The 20,230-nt window shown below is 38.6% G+C and overlaps 1 protein-coding gene across 1 annotated transcript in view; it reads right to left on the bottom strand.

The window, feature by feature from the left end:
* Positions 1-6,310: 6,310 nt before the first annotated feature.
* The window catches only part of KLHL14 (kelch like family member 14), a 98,180-nt gene continuing 84,260 nt past the window's right edge, over positions 6,311-20,230 (bottom strand). Inside the window, exons 4-8 of the mRNA XM_065890292.1 lie at positions 19,777-19,855; positions 12,352-12,542; positions 12,112-12,270; positions 8,943-9,100; positions 6,311-6,451 (exon numbers count right to left, since the gene is read on the bottom strand). Of these exons, the coding sequence (XP_065746364.1) occupies positions 6,311-6,451; positions 8,943-9,100; positions 12,112-12,270; positions 12,352-12,542; positions 19,777-19,855 (728 nt within the window). The remainder of the gene's footprint in view (positions 6,452-8,942; positions 9,101-12,111; positions 12,271-12,351; positions 12,543-19,776; positions 19,856-20,230) is intronic.

Below are 20,230 nucleotides of genomic sequence, written 5' to 3'. Positions count from 1 at the left end.
ATAATACCAGAAACAAAATAGACGCAGAAAGCCAACCCCAAGTCTACAGTTGCTCCCAAAGTCCACTGCCTCAATTTTGGGATGATTCGTTGTGTATTCAGGTATTCCACAGATGCAGGGTACATCAAGTTGATTGTGGAGATTTAATCCGCTGGTCCTGAGGCTGCTGGGAGAGATTTCCCTTTCTCTTCTTTGCTCGAACAGCTCCTGGGATTCAGCTTTGGATTTGGCCCTGCCTCTGCGTGTAAGTCGCCTCAGGGTATCTGTTCCTACCCAGACAGGACGGGGTTAAAGAAGCAGCTGATTAGGGGGCTCTGGCTCGCTGAGGCCGGGGGGAGGGAGGAGTATGGAATGCGGGGCAAGCCTGTGGGCAGCGGAGGCCAGCATGATGTGGCACCAGCCTGAGGTGCGCCATGTGTTCTCCCAGGGCACCCTGGAAGTGGGATCCCGGGACCCTGGATCCCGGGACCCTGGAAGTGGTGGGCTGCACAGGCTCCCGGGAGAGGTGGTGTGGATAGTGACCTGTGCTTGCACACAGGCTTCATGGTGGCTGCAGCAACAGCCTTAGCTTCTCATGACCGTCTCTGGTGTCCACGCTGATAGCCGTGGCTCGCTCCCATCTCTGGAGCTCGTTTAGGTGGTGCTCTGAATTCCCTCTCCTCATGCACCCCGAAACAATGATCTCTTGCCTCTTCGGCAGTTCCAGACTTTCCCCCAGACTCCCTCCTGGCTAGTTGTGGCACACTAGCCCCCTTCAGGCTGTCTTCATGCAGCCAACTCCAGTCCTCTCCCTGGCATCTGACCTCCAAAGTCTGAGCCTCAGCTCCCAGCCCCTACCCGCCCCAGTGGATGAGCAGACAAGCCTCTCAGGCTGGTGAGTTCTGGTCGGCACTGATCCTCTGTGTGGGAATCTCTCCCCTTTGCCCTCTGCTCCCCTGTTGCTGCGCTCTCCTCCATGGCTCCGAAGTTTCCTGCCTGCCCACCTGCCATCTCTGCCAGTGAAGGGGCTTCCTAGCGTGTGGGAACTTTTCCTCCTTCACAGCTCCCTCCCAGAGGTGCACGTCCCATCCCTATTCTTTTGTCTCTGATTTTTGTTTTTTCCTTTGCCCTCTCCAGGTAAGTGGGGAGTTTCTTGCCTTTTGGGAGGTTGGAGGTCTTCTGCCAGTGTTCAGTAGGTGTTCTGTAGGAGTTGTTCCACATGTAGATGTATTTCTGATGTATTTGTGGGGAGGAAGGTGATCTCCACGTCTTACTCCTCTGCCAACTTGAAGGTCTCATCTCCACGTTCTTTACATATGATTTTCCCAGTAATGTTTTGAAGATGAGATTATCACTCCATATACAGATGACAAAACTGAAGTTGGAGAGACTAAATGATTCCCCAGGGTCACAGAGCAATTTCCTTCCCCTGGTCACTCTTTCCAGTGGTTCATTCAGAACAACAATATAGCATTTGCCATGATGCACTGTCATTAATCGTTCACTTTCCCCTCCAACATATCCTATTTGCATCTGGAAAAATCAGTCAATCTACCAGGAATTCCTATGAGACTTCAAATGATTAAGAAATTTATTTTGTGAGCAGGAGAGTATGGTGGTTTGAGGTGACCTAAGATTAAAGCCTTAGTTTGAATCCTTGTTCTGCTACCTATGAGCTGTTTAACTTTATCAGCTAGTTTACCCTTTCTGAGCATGTGTCCTTACCTTTCACATACAACTAACATTTACTTTATAGAGCTGTTTAGAGGAGTAAATAAGAAAACATGTATAAAATGCCTAGTAGAATGCCTGGCCCATAACAAACGTGAAGTTAGTGGAAGTGTTATGTTTGTTATAATATTGCTGATATAACTTTGAATTCATAACTAAACCCTATTCCTTTATTCCTTTTCCCTAATTTAGTTCAATCACTTCCCAAATGGCCCAGATCTGAGTGACATGATGGGAAGCCAGGAGTCTGCCTTCTCTGTAAATGTAGGATGCCTCCGTCCTGCAGCCAAATGTTCACCTTCCTTCCTGCTATTGCCATATGTCATTTTTTTGTGCGTAGGGGATTTGGAAGGTCACAGAGGAAGAGTCCACTTAATAAGTGAAAAAATGGAAGGAGAGGTCACAATCAAGGATCACTTTGCCTGAAGTGATATAATTCCCCTGAGCCTGAATAGACAGTCTTAAATGTCAACTGACTGCAGCCATCTTGTTTTGAACATCTTCAGTGAGCTGAAAACACTAAGGTAATGCTGCTACTCGTGTTAGTGTTAAGAACTGACATTTACCAAGTCCTTAATATATGCTAGGCAACAGCCTGGAATAGAATGGAATAAGCTACTCAAGCTTCAATTTGTAGAAGACTTTTTCCTTAGTCCTATCCCATTGTGCTGCATTCTTGAAGCACATTATCAGGACTTATCTCTAGAACTGAACCCTGTGTTTTTGCACCAAATAGAGCCAGCCAATAACGCCATTAAGAAACCCCACCCAATATGTGGCCCATATTTAATTCTTGATGCAGAGTAGTACTTTACAGCTGTACAAATCAAACAGACTAACTTCTTGGATATTTTCTTCTTTTTTTTTTAATATAAATTTATTTATTTATTTTTGGCTGCATTGGGTCTTGGTTGCTGTGTGTGGGCTTTTCTCTAGTTGTGGTGATCGGGGCCTACTCTGTTGTGGTGTGCGGGCTTATTGCGGTGGCTTCTCTTGTGGTGGAGCACAGTCTCTAGGTGCGTGGGCTTCAGTAGTTGTGGCACGCAGGCTCAGTAGTTGTGGTTTGAGGGCTCTAGAGCGCAGGATCAGTAGTTGTGGTGCACGGGCTTAGTTGCTCCATGGCATGTGGGATCTTCCCTGACCAGGGCTCGAACCCGTGTCCCCTGCATTGGCAGGTGGCTTCTTAACCACTATGCCACCAGGGAGGTCCTATTTTCTTCTTATATTGACCTTTCTGCTGCTTCTTATTGCCATTTTATTTTCCACCAAAGTTCCAACATCCTCTAGGTCAGGCGCTTCTAGAAAGTCAGGCTTGATCAGTCATGGTCTTCCTCCTACCTCATCTACGGGAACTCAGTCTGTTAAGATACCCAGCAGTGTGTATTAATTGGCTTTGGTATGCTTTACCAACCTTATTTCAGCTGGTTTGCTTGTTCATTTAAAAATATTTTAACCTAGAGAACCAGGTTTAATCAGAAGCCTGGCATTTACAGTGATGCCTTTTGGGATATGTTCAATAAATACTTGGTATTACAATGTTGATAATGATGAGTTTGTTAAGTGATGTAAGTGTGAAGCAGCTAGGAAAATAGAAATTTGGCCCTTACAGGGGAGAACAAACACAGGTACTAATTTTAAGACCACAGACACAGCCTAAGTAATTAAAAAATCTGGTCCTATACTCACTCCTCCAAGTTTAGCCAGTTTTAGTTTAGTTATGAACTTAAAATAGGTGATTCCTTGGGATTAGGAAAAGGCCAAGTATATTTGCTTAACTGATCATGATAACTGGTCAGCACCATAGCTTTTGGGGCTTCACAGTATATGAAAGAAGTTCTGCAACAACTAGCCATTGGTTCAGGATAAGAAGCTACTATAGAGAAGGGCCTTTTCTGCCATGCTACACTAGCATGGAGAGCTGAAGATTCAGTGGGGCAAAAGAAACTCCATTACTCTTGCTTCTGTAGAATACTACAGAGGGTCAAATGACCCTCTAATTATCAGTTTAATCATTAATAATGGAATATTTGGCTGGGAAGCATTAACTTCTTTCTAGCTTTCAGGCTCTTTACCTGGAAGCTTGCCCAAACCTGCAGCCACGTGCCTCAGTTACTCCTATTGTCTTCCATAGCCCAGTCCTTTCCTTGCCCTGCACAGCTTCCTTTCCAGATTTCTAAAAAGAAAGTACAACGGAACACTATATATTTAGATAATTGACCTAATTAAATATGTGATTCATTTATCCTAAGTGTGCAAGTATTGTTTAATGCATATGGTGTTTCTAACAATTTCTATAAATACTTGGTTATCAGATCTTAAGTATGCCTCATTGCAACACTCTTACAGTGGAAAACCCAGATTCAATTAATGATTTTTAACTCACAACACTTTTCTCTGAAACATTCCGTAATTTTTCACATTGTTCGTACTACATACATACTACATACTGCCAGGAAGCTAAATAAACTTGTAAAGTATATCTGCAGAATAAAAATATTTATGCATTTACCTGTTACAAACCTTCAAACAAGTTAATGTGTAGATTTATACACATGCTTTATAAGTCAGAATAAGAGAGACAGTTGAATTAGTACATAAAGTTTTTATTTAAAGTTTTCCCCTTCCAAGCAAGCTTCATTTACACATTCTAATACTGTACAAAATTTACATTCTCTGTGACTTATTTATTCACTTTTCACTTTCTAATAGTTTGTGCCTTTCTGAAATACAGAAAGCTTTACTTATAGTTCTCATAAATGCTTTTATTTATTTTGGCTAGAAATAAAAATTAAATGAACAAGTCCAAGGAAAGCAAATACCCTTGTATAAATGGTGACTTTCAGAAGAAATGGGGACCGTTGACGATAAAAGGTTTTGAAGGAGACCTTGTATTCCTCATGACGTCAGATGGGATTTTCTCACAAAGTACTGTAACTTTTTTTTTTCTATATACTCATATGCGATCAAGGAAAAAAGAAATGAAAGTTGATTGCACTGGATATATATATATTTATATATATATATTTTTACAACGGATCCTTTGGATCTGAACATACAAATAAATACAAAAACAACAAAGATTGCACTTTACTGTAGAAACGGCATTGGATTCTAGTACACCCATCCATCTGGACATGCTCCACGGTGAAAACTTATCACCAAGACATTTTTAATCTGTGGCTTCCCTGTGAGGTTGTTTTTGAAAGACACACTTGTGGAGGGATTCAACAACATCTCTGGGTGATTCACAAAATATTTTAGGCTTTGATTTATTCCTAACTATTGTTGTGCCAGCTCTGAAGAGCTTGAAAAGCAAATCCGTGTTCCTGCTAGTTTTTCTCTTTTGATGGGCCGCATGGACACTGTCTCATGCTCTCCTGACCTTCTGCTCTTAAATTCCTCATGCTTCTCAAGACAGCTAGCTATTGCTCGCTTAACTGAGCCCAGGCGTCTCTGGTGATAACAAAGAAATGTGATGAGTTGCGGGAAAGAAGGAGGGTCCGTCATGGGCTTTTCTAGAGCCACATCTAGAGCTTTTTTTAGAGCCGAAGGTGAGGAAGAGGGGGAGGTATTTTGTTAGGAGCTACGGTTTGCTCCTGAGGCTCTTTAAGTTGTGTGTTTTAGGGACAGAGAGAAAAGGGGACAGTTCTTAAGAGAAATCTGTCTTTTCGTCCCTGAATTTCCGAAAGCAATCTCTCAGTTTTCATTAGGGGTTAAGTTTGGGCCAGATGTGCTATTTACAGAATATTCAATATTGCATGACTGTCTTTGTCAGTCCTATATTTTCGAAGCAAAGACCAGGTGTATTCATGACTTAATATGCTGCTCCAAATGAGAAAGCGTGAGCCTCTATAAACTGAATGGTGACACACCGTATTTTGTCTTAATCTTTCGGATAAAACTGAGGACACAGAAATTATGACTCTGGCTAGCCTGGAACCTACAGGGCAGAAAGCAATTGCTACAAGAGCCAATATCTTCCTCTTCTACATTCCCACGAGGTGCTGTAAGGGGCAAAAGGTATATGAAATGAAGTTATATGGAAACAAAAATGTTCCTCTTTAATCTTCTATGATTTTCTATAACTGTGTTGCCTACGGAATCTGTGAAGTGGCCACAGGTTAGGAATACAGAATCAAGTGGCAATTTCTGTAATGCAGTGTGAGTATTTTAGTGGGTCAAATTTTGAATCATTCATGAACACAATATCCCCAAAACTTCAACATAGATCACATGCAGGTAGACTACAATGCACAATACTGATCTTAGGTCTCTCTGGGGGGCACTCTCCTGTATTTTATCTTTCTCCTTTTGAAAGTTGAGATCCATGTGAGGAGTTTTTATAAAGCTGGGACAAGTTAAAACCAGTCTGAAATGGAAGAGTCTATCACCACAGGAAGTTCGGTGTAATCCGAGTTACAGACAGAGTACCTGTTCAAGGACAGGTCCTTTTCTTTTGTAGCTTCTTGTAAATCATCAGAAACCAAGAATGGAGTTTCGGCAGTTGTACCATTAGGATGTATTGTTCCTATTATAATAGGGATGTCACCTGTCATTGCTTCCTAGAATGCGATACTGTTCATTCCAGGGTTTCCTGGTGTTATTTGTTGTAAGGTACACAGGCAGGCAGGATAACTGTTGCACAGGCTGGGCCTGCCAGTGGTTCTGCTACGTCTCCTTCAAGTTCTGTCCAGCTGCCTTTTTCTGGACAATAGCATATTGTAGATGACTTGTAGGCTCCCTGGAATGGCAGAGCAGAGAGCCTTTAGAGAATTGCCACAGCAAGCTTATTTATCACATTTACATTAAGAAGACAATATTTTTTCTCTGCTCTTGCTAAAAAAATTCCAAATGAAAGCAATGGATCTTAAACCATTGTACTCTAAGGAAAAATTTGGGATTGGCAAGATTTCAAAATCTGGGTTTTTGTATGGGTGTGTGTGGCTAATAATGAAAGTCAAGCACCTACAACACCCTAGATGATTTATAAATCCCTTATGATAACTTACCTCAAGTTGGAAATTATCCCTCTGGTTTAAGTTAAAAAAAATTTATTTTATATTCTGGTTTTTTTTTTTTTTTGCGGTACGCGGGCCTCTCACTGTTGTGGCCTCTCCCGTGGCAGAGCACAGGCTCCGGACGTGCAGGCTCAGTGGCCATGGCTCACGGGCCCAGCCGCTCAACGGCATGTGGGATCTTCCCGGACCGGGGCACAAACCCGCGTCCCCTGCATCGGCAGGCGGACTCTCAACCACTGCGCCACCAGGGAAGCCCTATCTTAAATATTCAAATAAAAGAAATAAATTGGATTTTAGATTGTCACCTCACTTTTCCATTTTTATCTTACTATCTTACAGAGATGGGGTTCAAAACCAGTTTAAAATAAACTGGAAATGAAGACGTGCCAACTTCTTCACACATTGACTTATTTATTTTGAAAAGGCCACATGAGAAATAAAAAATGTCTTTAATCTTGTCTCCTTTGTCAACCTCTGAGGCTAGTGCTTGTATAATATTTCCCTTCCTAAACCAAAGCAGCTTTGTTTTTACCATAGGCAAGAAACAAACAAAAATCCCAACCAACATAATCGTTTTCTGAAAGTGTATTCCTGGTGTCTGGTTCTAAACATACATACTCTTGCAGCTATCAATTTCCACTAGCGAAAGAGCACATGTACCAATATCTAGTGATATATGTCAATACACATTCACTTCCAAATAACTAATAGCTTTTTAAAGCTCCTCCAAACTTTATATAACAATCTTGTTGGATGCAAAAATATTATTAAAATCCCAAATTAATCTTATAAAACCAACACACATAAATAGGAAAATATAGGAACGGTCATCATTTAAAAAGTGACTGTGTAGACCATTAGACCCTATGTGTCTTCTGATGTGATGTTACTTGAATTACACAGCCACCTCCTTACGTGTTCTTGCTAAAATAAATAAATAGACAAATAAATAGATAAATAAATAAATGGTACATAAATAACAAAAAAATTTAAAACAGAGAAAAGCTGAACTTAAGTCCTTATCTCTAGCTTCCAGTCTATAGGAAATAGGGAGACAGAGGACTATTTTTAAATGACAACATAGGAAATCATTAGGCAATTCGAGAGTATCAGATATTCTATAAGATAACTGACCTTGCTTTTTCAACAAGACAATGGCATGGGACAGGAAGAGGGGCAGGAGTAATCCTCCAGATTGTAAGAGATATAATAACCAAATACAAGTGAGGCTTTTTTTTTTTTTTTTTTTTTTTGCGGTACGCGGGCCTCTCATTGTTGTGGCCTCTCCCGTTGCGGAGCACAGGCTCCGGATGCACAGGCCCAGCGGCCATGGCTCACGGGCCCAGCTGCTCCGTGGCACGTGGGATCTTCCCGGACCGGGGCACTAACCCGTGTCGCCTGCATCGGCAGGCGGACTCTCAACCACTGCACCACCAGGGAAGCCCCCAAGTGAGACTTCTTGGATCCTGATTTGAACGTATCAATTTGAAAAATACATTTTTATTCAAGTCAATGGGATAAACTTGAAAATGGATTGCATATAAAGGAATTATTGTTAATTTTACTGAGTGTGATAATGATAGTGTGTTTACATAAACAAGTGATTTTTTTTTTAGAGGAATACTGAAGCATTTAGGGTGAAATAACATGTCTAGAATTTTCTTCAAATTGCTTCAACCAAAATTTTTCAAAGGGAGGATAGATGAAGTAAGTACTGCAAAGCACTGATGGATGTCAAAGTCGGATGGTGCGTTAACAAGGGCCCACTGAGCCCTCAGTTTCTGTGTATGTTTAGAAATTTTCATCATAAAGCGAGGGGAAAGTGGAAAGCAATGGCAAATTACATAATCCTAAATAGAATTTGTGGGTAACTGAACAATTAATTTCCATTTTTTATGCTTAGCTGGTCAGAAACTTTTCACTCTCCCAGTCAAACAGTTTTAATAGAACGTTTGTAAAAACCACTTCGGTCTGACTTTTAGTTGGAGAGCATGGGGGTGGGAGGGAAGCAGAGAGCTACTGGATACAATTGACCAGATAGCAAGACAGCTCTACAGCGACCGCACTGAGTTTATTTTACAGCTTAAAGCAATTTACTGCGTGCATATAAACATGTTAATCTTAAAAGGTACTTGTGTGGGTGGTAACACATTTGGAGAGAAACAAAAAGGAAGCACAAATAAAAAGGAGGAGGAGGTGAATGTGGACACTTACCATACTCCAGCTGTAGCCTCCCACAAGGTAAATGCTGTCATCTAGCACTGCACAGCCAGGACCACTGCGACCCTCCAAAATGGGAGTCTGGAGAATATTCCACTGGTCACCTTTTGGGTCATAGCATTCCACGAGCATTACATCGAGGTGGGAGAAACCTAAGTGACGGAGCAAAATGGAATCACCAAAGAATAAACTCTCAGGGTCCCAATTTAAGGCTAGGGCTTCTTTTTGCAAAAGGACTAGGGCCAAGAAGTAGATAATTGTGTCTTTGAAGACACATGTATAAGCTGACTGGTGAAATTGTGAGACATGTCAGAAAGACCTAAGAAACAAACAGACAAACAAACACCCCCCACCCCCACCCCCGCCGACTCCACCTGGCCACCGACACTCCAACCCTGAATGCTTTGGATTACTTTAAAGCAAAAATGCCTGGCTAGATGTCATTGGTAAAAGCTGATTTACCTTGGAGTATCAATAAAGGTTTATTTAAACCTTATTTTAAAAGATTTAAAATAGTAATAGCTAAAGCAAGCATTTTATAGACTGCTTACAATAAGCTGGTTGTTTTCTAAGTGCTTTGTATAAAGAAGCTCATTTAACCCCCTTAAGCATCCTATAGATACCATTATATTCATTTTATAGAGGAGAAACTGAGGAACAGAGGGAGTTAATGACCTGAGTTAGTCATACAGCCATTAGATAGGCTGAGATTTGAATCCGGGTGAGCAGCCTTCAAAGGTCACACTTTTACAGACTAAACTTTATTGCTTTTCTTAAGTGAATATTCAGTTCTCTCAAAATCTTTTACTTTTTTCTTTTCTTTACAGTCTGACTATATGTATAAACAGCTGTGATGATGTGAATGGTTTCCAGCATCTACTAAGGATCCAGGTTTAGAGTAGGGGGCTATCGTCCTCTGAAAGACTTTTCCCACTTTTGATAAAATTTCTCAGTGGCTGGAGCAGTAACTAGGTTGCAGAGAACAACTCATTTCCCCAGACTCCACTGAAGCCCTGCCTTTCATTTAGGGAGTAAAAAATCCTTAATGGGAGCTTCGGGGTCACTGAGCAGACCAAACCCTTAAGGATTTTTTTTTTTTTTTTTAATGGTTAAACACATGCTATGGATGTTTGCTAGCTGACAATCACAACACATATGGTAAATTAGTCAACATACTGGTCTCTTCAAAGTAATTAAAGAGATAGACCAAAAATCAGAAAAATTTTCACTCTTGAAGTGGTGGACAGACTATTTCAGGCCACTAACTTTTTTTTTATTTTAACATCTTTATTGGAGTATAATTGCTTTACAATGGTGTGCTAGCTTGTGCTTTACAACAAAATGAATCAGTTATATATATACATATGTTCCCATATCACTTCCCTCTTGCGTCTCCCTCCCTCCCACCCTCCCTATCCCACCCCTCCAGGCGGTCACAAAGCACCGAGCTGATCTCCCTGTGCTATGCGCAGGCCACTAACTTTTTACATAAAATAAATCACATAAGGGAGCAACAGAGCAATGTGCTTACTGCGACCCTGTGATGTAATCCTTTCCTTTAACATTAAGAGTTTGATGATAATTGTGGAAGCATTTATACGAAATGGGGATTTGGGCAAGTTTCCCTAGTGGCATCTACGAGGATATGTGTGCCTTCTCTGTACCGAGTACATACGTTGACTATATCCCTCATAATTACCAAGGAAAGGATAATTACCCCTTTTTTACAGACATGAGGTAAATGTCTAGAGTAAGATCACACAACTCTAAGTACATAACTGGGATTCAGACCCAGGCTTAGATGCAAAATCCATACACTTTCCCCCTTTCACAATGTCTTCCCGAGCTAACCTAATTCTGATGTGCATGTGCTATTTTTCATTTAGGTTGTCACTACCTAAGTCTTTTCTGTCCAAGTATAACGTTAAATACTGAAAGTTCCTAAAATATTAGGCATTCTTGTGCAAAAGAAATTAGTAGAAGTCATATTTTAATGCAGAAAGCTACAAAGTTAATATAAAATACATTGATGTAAAGGAATGAATGGAGTATGGATTGAAATGAAAGCACCAATGAAAGCAAAAAAGAATGAAATGGGAAGAGTCTGAAGCAGTAAAGATAAATTCCCTTCCACTGAGGAGACCTCTAAGGTGAGGAGCAGATCTAGACCAGAATATTGTCATTTCTGATTGAATATGAACTTGGAAATATTTAAAAATTATACTTGTCCAGTATTTATTACATTTAGGGGTAAATATGTATTATGAAAAAGAGAAAAAATGTCTATATCTAACTCATGGTTTAAGATGGGTATATGATTGGAAAATAAATGCACAGAATCGCCTTATGTGCCATACCCAGATGGCCTGTTTCTCAATTTGTTCAATTTCAAAGATCATGGACAGACAGAGCTGGAAGAGATTTTAGAGAACAACTTGACCACCTTCTTCATTTTCAGATGAGAAAACGGAAGCTCAAAGCAGTTCAATAATGTTCTCAGTATCACAGGTCTCTCCGCTTTCCTGTCAAATTCAGTGTTACACACATGCAAACAAACTACAAAAAAGTTGCAGTCGCATACATACACGAGGAGGGAAACAAGCCAAAATATGGCTCTAAAAAGACTCTGCTTTAAATGTTACTGATTAAAAAAGCAAATGGAAAGAATTGAGAATCATAGATGGCTTGATACTCAACTCTTCAAAGAAATAATTCTAAATTTAGACATGAAATTCTACTGTTTTCTTTAAGAAAAATCACATACACGCTTCTTTGTGCTTCTCTGACTAAAGTTCTTTATGATTATTACAAAAACAATTTTCTGGAAAAATCCATTACTATAATTTTGGTGATAAGGAATAATTTATTTTACTGAATTCATTGTTACAACAAATTGTTTGTGCTTTTCAGTTATTAATGCTCTAGTTTTTTAAATTTTCTGTAGACATCATTATTCATTTCTTTAATGTATGTGGTAACTTCAAAATAATCCTATCTGCAGGAGAGCCAAAATAAGTGCTTGCCCAAGGGTACTGCTAATTTACAAAGAGTAGATTTTATTTGGTCAATCTTTTTACTTGGTTAACTATGATTATCTAACGAGAAACCCCCTTAGCAAGAAACATGAGATGCAAATGTTATTGTGATTAAAAAAAAAAAAGACCTTTCAAATGATTTCCTCCAATTGCATACAAGCGATCATTCATTACAGCCAAAGTGTGGATGGCCCGTTTTGTGTTCATATCTTGTTTTCGAGCCCAGACATCCATGACGGGGTCATAGCAATATAGCCATGGGACATATTCTCCATTGTGTACACCCCCTGTGAATTAAGCATAGACACACAAGTCAAGAAAATGCCTTGGAACTGAACTTTGTAACACAAAGTGGATGAATGACTTGCCTGAAATGTATATTTTCCCATTGTGCACTGCTCCCGCATGAGCTGCCAGAGGCTGTGGCAAAGGGGACACATAACGCCATTCATTTGTTTCTAGGTTATAACACTCCACGCTGGACAAGTAGCCAGTTTCATTCCGTCCACCAATAACGTATAAATGTTTGTCCAACCGACATGCATAGAAACTGGCTCTTCTACAATGAAAAAAACCAAAAAACAAAACAACCCAATGTAAATCACAAAAGGAGCCCAGTCAGTTACGGGAAGCGAGGACAGCCTGCTTCAGAAAGGGGTGCAGACCTTTGGAAATTACACATATAGCTCCCTTCTAAATCTGAGACCTTATACAGCAACCATCTGCAGTGCCCATGCTAGTTAACATTATGGATACTAAAGCCACAGTAGAGGAGAAATTCATGAACTCTTTGTTTCAGCTCTTTTATCTTGCTTTTTATATACTGTTAAAGTGTTCACTAATGTTTGGGATATTTGGTACCTTGTAAGGATATCACAGCTCAGTAAGACAAAGTGAAAAATGAGGTAGATAATGCAACAATAATAAATTATCTTGACATTCACTTTCTTTATGGTCCTTCAAGGGTCATTGTTCCCAATTTATAAGAGAACTACATCATCAAAATTTTTCTTCAATTATCGTTTTTTTCTTTTTTCCTCCCAGTATGACTGCAAATAGAGAAACTTTTTCAACTGAATATAGTGTTGAAATCTTGCTCTTATATAACCCATATTAGGAACTTCATCTGTGTAGCTTTTGGTGTTGATTCTCAGGAACCTATAAGGGTATTTTAAAGTCTCTTTTCAAGAGAGACTACTTATTAAGTTATCCCACCTGCCATCAAAGGCAAAAGACATGCAAGCTGTGTTGAAAGGACTGGAGACAGGGAGGCCAGTTCTGAGGGAGAATATAATCTAGGAGTGAGAGACTGAGGACCTGAATTAGAATTTTAGTAGAAGACATGAAAAGAGGTGATGCAAGATATTTTAAAGGAGGATGTAAGGCTTAGTTACTAATAATATATGAGAGCTGAGGGAGAAAAGAGGTTGGAAGAGGACTCAAAGATTTGGAGTTAGGAATGACTAGGATGAAATCTTAAGCAAGTCCTTGACCTTTTGCTTCTTTTTTTCTCATTCATGCTACTGGAATAATATACTTCATAAGGATAACATATGGTTCAATACTGAAAAAGTACAATCGTAAAGTGCCAAGCCCCTCAGAGAACATAATTTATGTTTACTGAATTAATGGTCTTTATAAAAATTGATGCCAAGACTCTTGGGCAATGTCAACAGCAAAATGAGGAGCCCTAGAGGTTTTAAATCAGGTAAACCTATATTGTTTGGAGATTCTCCAAGTTGTGTTTACTAAGTGTCAAAACCTCTGGGAAGCAGTATATAGCATCTTGATGAACAGTTTGTTCTCTGGAATCAGATTGTCTGGCTCTATGACTTATTGGGTGTGTGGGCTTTGACATGTTACTTAACCCCCTCAGCCCCAGATTGCTCATCTGTAACATACGATTATGATGGTACCTTCCTCACGGGGTTATTTGTGAACACACGCGTAAAGTGTTTGTCATAGTGTCCAACGTTTTGTTCATGCTCAGGAGCTATCGGTTGATATTATTTGGATTAAAAGGTTTTAAAGATCAGCTATCAAGTTGTTTGCATATAAACTTTTCCGAATAGTATTTTAAGTGATGACTAAATTCTTTATAGTGTTTTTATATAATTTATACCATAAATGTACGGCATATGTTATGGATGGTGATATATGCAGTTTTATTTTATTTTTTCCAGCTTTCCTGAGGCATAATTGACAAAACTGTAATACACGTAAAGGGTACAACGTGACGATCTGATTTGTGCATACACTGTAAAATGATTTTCACAATCAAATTAATTAACACATCCACCAGCTCATGTAGTAACTTTTTTTCTTGTGAGAACACTTAAGATCTACTCTCTCAGCAAATTTAAAGTAAACGATACAGTATTATTAACTATAGTTACCATGCTGTACATTAGATCCTCAGAATTTACTTATAATTGGAAGTTTGTACCCTTTGACCAATCTCTCCCCATTTTCCCCACCCTTATCCCCTGGCAACCACCATTCTAATCTGTTTCTTGAAGTCTGACTTTTAAAATAAGATTCCACATATGAGTGATATCATACAGTGTTTGTCTTTCTCAGTCTGGCATTTCACTTAGCATGATCACCTTCAGTTTCATCCATGTTTGTCATGCAAACGGCAGGATTTCCTTCTTTTCTATGGCAGAATAATATTCCATTCTATATATTCACCACATTTTCTTTATCTATTTATCTGCCAGCAGACACTTAGGTTGTTTCCGTATCTTGGCTCTTGTGAATAATGCTGCAATGAACATGGGAGTGCAGATATCTCTTCACCTTACTGATTTTGGTTCCTTTGGATCCAGTATATGCGAAAGTGGGATTGCTAGATCGTAAGGTTCAGTTTTTCTGGATAGTCCTAGAATTGTTAGCATCATTGATAGTTTGAGAGTAATATTTTGGCTATGCTTTTTTTCCCTATATTTTCTTGATGGTTTTGAAAGAAATATGTGCTGTGCAAAACACAGAAAGATGATGAAAGGAAAAAGAGAGAAGGATAAAAGTAGGAAGGAGAATAAAGAGCAAGTGAGATAGATTTCATTAAATAAGGGTTGTTGTTATCCTGGGCCCATGTCTTCTGAGGGATATATGAAGCTCTGAAATTGTAAAAAGAATTTTTTAATAAAACGTCATATATTATATATATATATATATATGTATATGTATATATGTGCATTTTTTGGAATATGTTTGGAGAAAGATTTTGGGGGGAAGTTTTTAATCATATTATCAAGGGGATTAATAACCTAAAAAATTTGGGATTTCCTGGTGTAAAGAAGTAAAAACTCATCTAAATATAAAATTAGGTTTAATAACAATAGCAAAATTAAGTGCACACAGATGGACCACTGGTTCCTTCCATTTCTCTAACCAGATTTCAATTGCTCTCTTATTGAATATGATAGGTCAAGGTTATTTTACTAGCGCTTTTACCTTCTCAAGTTAAAATATTTGATTGAAAAGACCGATTCATGTCTACAAAAATCTGTACTAAAGTAACACAGATATTTCTTTGCATCATTGACACCAGGGTAGGTCAGTATCCCTCTTCCATATGATTCTATGACAGGTTTTGGAGCGTCTGAAATAATTAATTTACTAATTTTACTAATAGGCTACCTTTAGTGGGCCAATCCCATAGTTTGGACCATGCGGGTAACATACTATATTCTGAGTTCTTCTATGTCTTATGTACTATATTCTGGTTTAGAAGAGAAAAATGTTAGTCATGACAAGTATGAAAATTCCCTATTTAATGAAGTTTAGATAGTGGAGAATAAGAGAAAGATCTTCTTTTGGCAGTGTGAACTCCTTTTATCTTGTCTAAAGTTCAGTTTTCTCACTCTTTCTGTTCTGGTTCCTTCCTTCCTCTCTTAACACGAGGGAGCCTGTCGGAACTCTCTATTTTTAGCCCAGGCGTTCTTAATCTGATGCTCCGTGTACTCCTAGCTTTATCCACACAGTGTCACTGTTAGGTTCTGAACGGGGGAAAAAAAAAATCAGTAGGTTTCACTTCCTGACTAAAAGTGCATTTTTATGCAGAAATTTTAATAGCGAAGGTTCTGAGTCTCTGATTTATTCCCTTGCATGCTCAAAGTGAGAATTCACCGAAATGCATTATAGAAACACTGGATAGTTAATGGTCTATCAGCAACTGTGAACATTTGCTGCAGGCTAAAATTTTACTGTACCAGGTCTCTCCTGGGAATGCTCCCTGCCCCACCTACCCACATGAAGAGCACACCTGATTAGGCTGTTTTATTTGGGGGGGGGGGGAAGGAAGCTCAAGATTACTGAAGATTTTTTAATGGAATTACACTATTTGTATTACAAATTGTTCTTCTCTCCCTCCTCCACCCCTCCACCCCCGTCCCAATGCCAGAGAGGATATTCAATGAATTGAGATAAGTTTAAAAAGACTACCATTGACCTCTACAAATATACTTTAAACCTGTGTATTGTACAGATCTTTAAAACTTCTTTCTGACCCTTAGGTCAGAAAACTGAGATTGTATCTCAGTTTCAACTTTTGACTTCTACCAGCACGTTAAAAACAACAGATTTTTTTAAACACGATATTGTCTCCCATTGTTTCTTGTAAGGCTGCTAGAAACATAGTATTTAAATTTGGAAACATCTTTGTTGCATTCTTCCAGCTTTTCACCTAGTCTGTGAAACTTAAACTTTGTTACTGGTGCTCTCCAAATGGCTTTTTCTCTCCCTCCCTCCCTTCTTTTTCTTTTCTGTTTCCAAGACTAGCCAGGGGGTAACATCTCCACAAGAATAATACCTAAAATGTCTACTTTTTTTTGAAAACAACATTAAAGTCACCAAAGCATTTTTATTGATCCAAGTGTTCATTTTTGCCCTCTTCTTACTGAAGAATCAAATCCTAAATCTGAGACCAAAACAACTCATCAGCTTTACATTTATCTTTGTATTTTTGTCTAATCACTTCTGTCAGTAACCTCATAGGCAGCAGGCATACAATTCATGAGTTGACCTATGGTTGAGCGAGCCTGGAGGTCACATGCCCATTTCTCTGCTGAACTGGGAGGGTGTTCTGCACTTTTATTATATTCTTTTGGAAGCTCTGGTTAGGTAAGATAATCCTAGGAATTTGCCCAGCCAGCTCTGTGAGAGTGGGTGATCCCAGAGGTGGCTTTCAATGTGTTTCTATTATTCTCAATCAGTTTGGTAACTTCTCAGCAGTTAGGCAGCAGCTAATGGAAGGAGGGAGGTGGGAAACTTCTGGTGAGTTTGACTCATGATCTATACAATGCAAAATTAACTCAATTAAATGTCTCAAGAAACCTCTTTTCTGATCTGAAGGATATTTCATATATTTTAGTATTTTTTCCCTTCTTTGTTTAATCACCAATTAAACCATGCTGGTAGCTAACTGTACTTGCTATGTTGAATGGAAGCTCGACGATGACAGAAAAATTTCATTTTCAGTTATGGATTGCTGCCTCGGTCAACCAACCCATAGGAGATATGGAGCTAGAAGATTGACTGGGCATTTGTGAGATCTGCCTTTTCCCATTCAGCTCTGGAAGGAGCTCTTTATTTGGTCTATCGAGTTGATTGTTCTAAATCTAAAAAAAAACTTCTTTTACTAGGGACCTGACATGATATACCATAATGACTTCGAAAGAAACGTTAAACAGTCCATCCTGTCAACGGTGGCTGCCAGGCGCCGACAGACCATGGCAGGTCTTTTTATCAGGTCAATGAGCTGCTAAAAATTGTCTAAGTAGGACCCTGCCATGATAGGCCATAATGCCTCAGAGGAAGTCATTATAGAATATCAAGTAAACAATACACATTTTAAAAAATTACTAATTAGGTTTTGCAGCAATACTTCTCATCCTTAGGGGCTCTACAGTGAGATAATTGACCGTGACGTGAGTTATGCCTCCCAAACCCAAGGCGTGAAGGTTAATTATCGTGGTGAACAGCCCCCAGTGAAGGCGACCATAGTGATGAGATGCTGACGTTTCAAACATGTTATTGATGTGTATTTTTAAAATGTCTTTTTAACAAAATTTTTTGGAATGGTTTTGATTAAAGGGTAAAGTGATGCAGCTACCATAACAGCAACTAGAAAATAACCCCAAAAGGAGAGAAACAAGGTACTTTGGAGAAAGACATCAGGAGAGGCTTTTATATATACATGTATACACAACAGGAGGATTGAGAAGTTTGTCAGGATATTAATTGACTCAGAATAATTTCTTGAGGTACCTTGCAACTGGACATTCCTAACAGTGTCTATGGTCCTTAGACTATATTATGCCTCATCATTTTCAATGCATAGCTTTTAGTCTCCTGAAAGAGAGTTTTAATATGCTTATATGGAATGGGAAGTTAGATATTGTTTCTTTATAGCAGAGATTCATTCTTTCTGTAGTAATGTACCTTTTTGAGGAATGGTATGATTTGAACATTTCTTTTTAACTTTGAATTTATGATTAAGGATTTAACTTGATCTCAGTGTAATCTGATTAAATCTTTAAAGAAGGAGATGTTAAGGTTAGGAAGGAAATAAGAAAGAAAATTATTTCTTAGTCCAATCGAGAAGAGGAAACAGGTTGCAGCTTATCCTGACTATTATAATGGAAAATTTGCTCAAGAGGATGTTGAGATATTATCTGAAAAGAACCAAGTGTTCAAACTTTAGTATGTGAATTTACATGTGCATATCAAGACATGGTGTCCTGCCTAAGTAACAGTCAGGAGAACTGAATATGTATAAACATAGTTGCCTTATTGTCCTCTGATACTAGGAGAACTGGGTGAGATAAACACTGCATACATTAAAAATGAGAGGACACTTTGCAAAACTCTTTTATTTGTAAGCTAACAAATCAACTGTTTTTGAATGTATGATGGGGAGATATTTGAGGAGGTAAATGCAATGAATTTGAGATTGTGAGACCTAAAAACTTCAATATTGAAATTTCTGCATCAAAGTACACACATATCATTGTGAGAATGGTGTTTTATATTTCAATGATAAGATTTAAATATATTATAACTAAGAAGAGTGGAATAGCCAGTGAAATTGTAGCTCTGTTTGTCAAAAACAAAAAACAAGAAACAAAAACCAATTCAACGTGGAAAAGGAAGACAAGTCACGGAGAGCATTATGCTAAGTGAAATAAGTCAGACAGAGAAAGACAAATACTGTATGATATCACGTATATGTGGAATCCAAAACATACAACAAACTATTGAATATAACAAAAAAGCAGCAGACTCACAGATATAGAGAACCAACTAGTGGTTACCAATTGGGAGAGGGAGGGGGGAGGGGCAAGACAGGGGTACGGGATTAAGAGGTACAAACTATTAGGTATAAAATAAGTTACAAGAATATATTGTACAACACAGGGAATATAGCCAATATTTTATAACTATACATGGAGTATAACCTTTAAAAATTGTGAATCATTATATTGTACACTTATATTGTATAGAAACTATACTTCAGTAAAAAAGTGAACTTTGACTAGTAACAAAAAAAAGGAAGACAAGTCATACGAGTTTTTTCTTCCTCCATTGGGACAAATAATTGACTTATTTGATTATTTTTTCCATTGAGTTAATAAGGCAGTTAGTCGAAGTTGGCCAGGCCAGGTTTTGTATTTGACTCCTGTGACTTTCACTGGCTCTGTTTAGCGTACCTTATCACGGAAAACCATTCAGCATCCTTGCTTCCAGTAAAGCAGCCACAAATGTTTCAGACCTAAGAAATAGACACTTACCTTTCTTGCATGGGAGGGAGTTGTATCCAGCTATTAAATCGGGGATCATATCTGCTGACAAAATTTGTACTGTGTTTTCCTGTAAAAATATATTTGAGACACTTAAAACTTAAATTCCTTTGTTGTTTTGCACATTTAAAAGCATTTTATAAGATGCCTCTGTTCTCAGGTTTAAGAAACAGATGAATTAAGTAGAGGGACTACCTAACACAGTATGAGAAGTGATAAGTCAGAAGAAAAATTTATGTGCCCCTTCAAATGTTTTTCCTTTCTTTCTTCTTTTCTCCTCCACTTTTTCTGTGGGGTGGGGATGAGTTGGAATAAAAATAAATCAACCATAATAATAAAAGCAAGTATGTTTATCAGACTACCAAAGTTAGGGTAAAATTTCTGTATTTTGGTGTTTATAGGTTTTAAAAACATGAAGTTATTGTCTATACATAATCAGTTCCAG

The sequence above is a fragment of the Phocoena phocoena genome, chromosome 13 (genome assembly GCF_963924675.1).
Source record: "Phocoena phocoena chromosome 13, mPhoPho1.1, whole genome shotgun sequence".
Classification (NCBI taxonomy): domain Eukaryota; kingdom Metazoa; phylum Chordata; class Mammalia; order Artiodactyla; family Phocoenidae; genus Phocoena; species Phocoena phocoena.
Note: the sequence above shows the minus strand (reverse complement) of the source record. Positions and strands in the feature narration are given on the sequence as shown.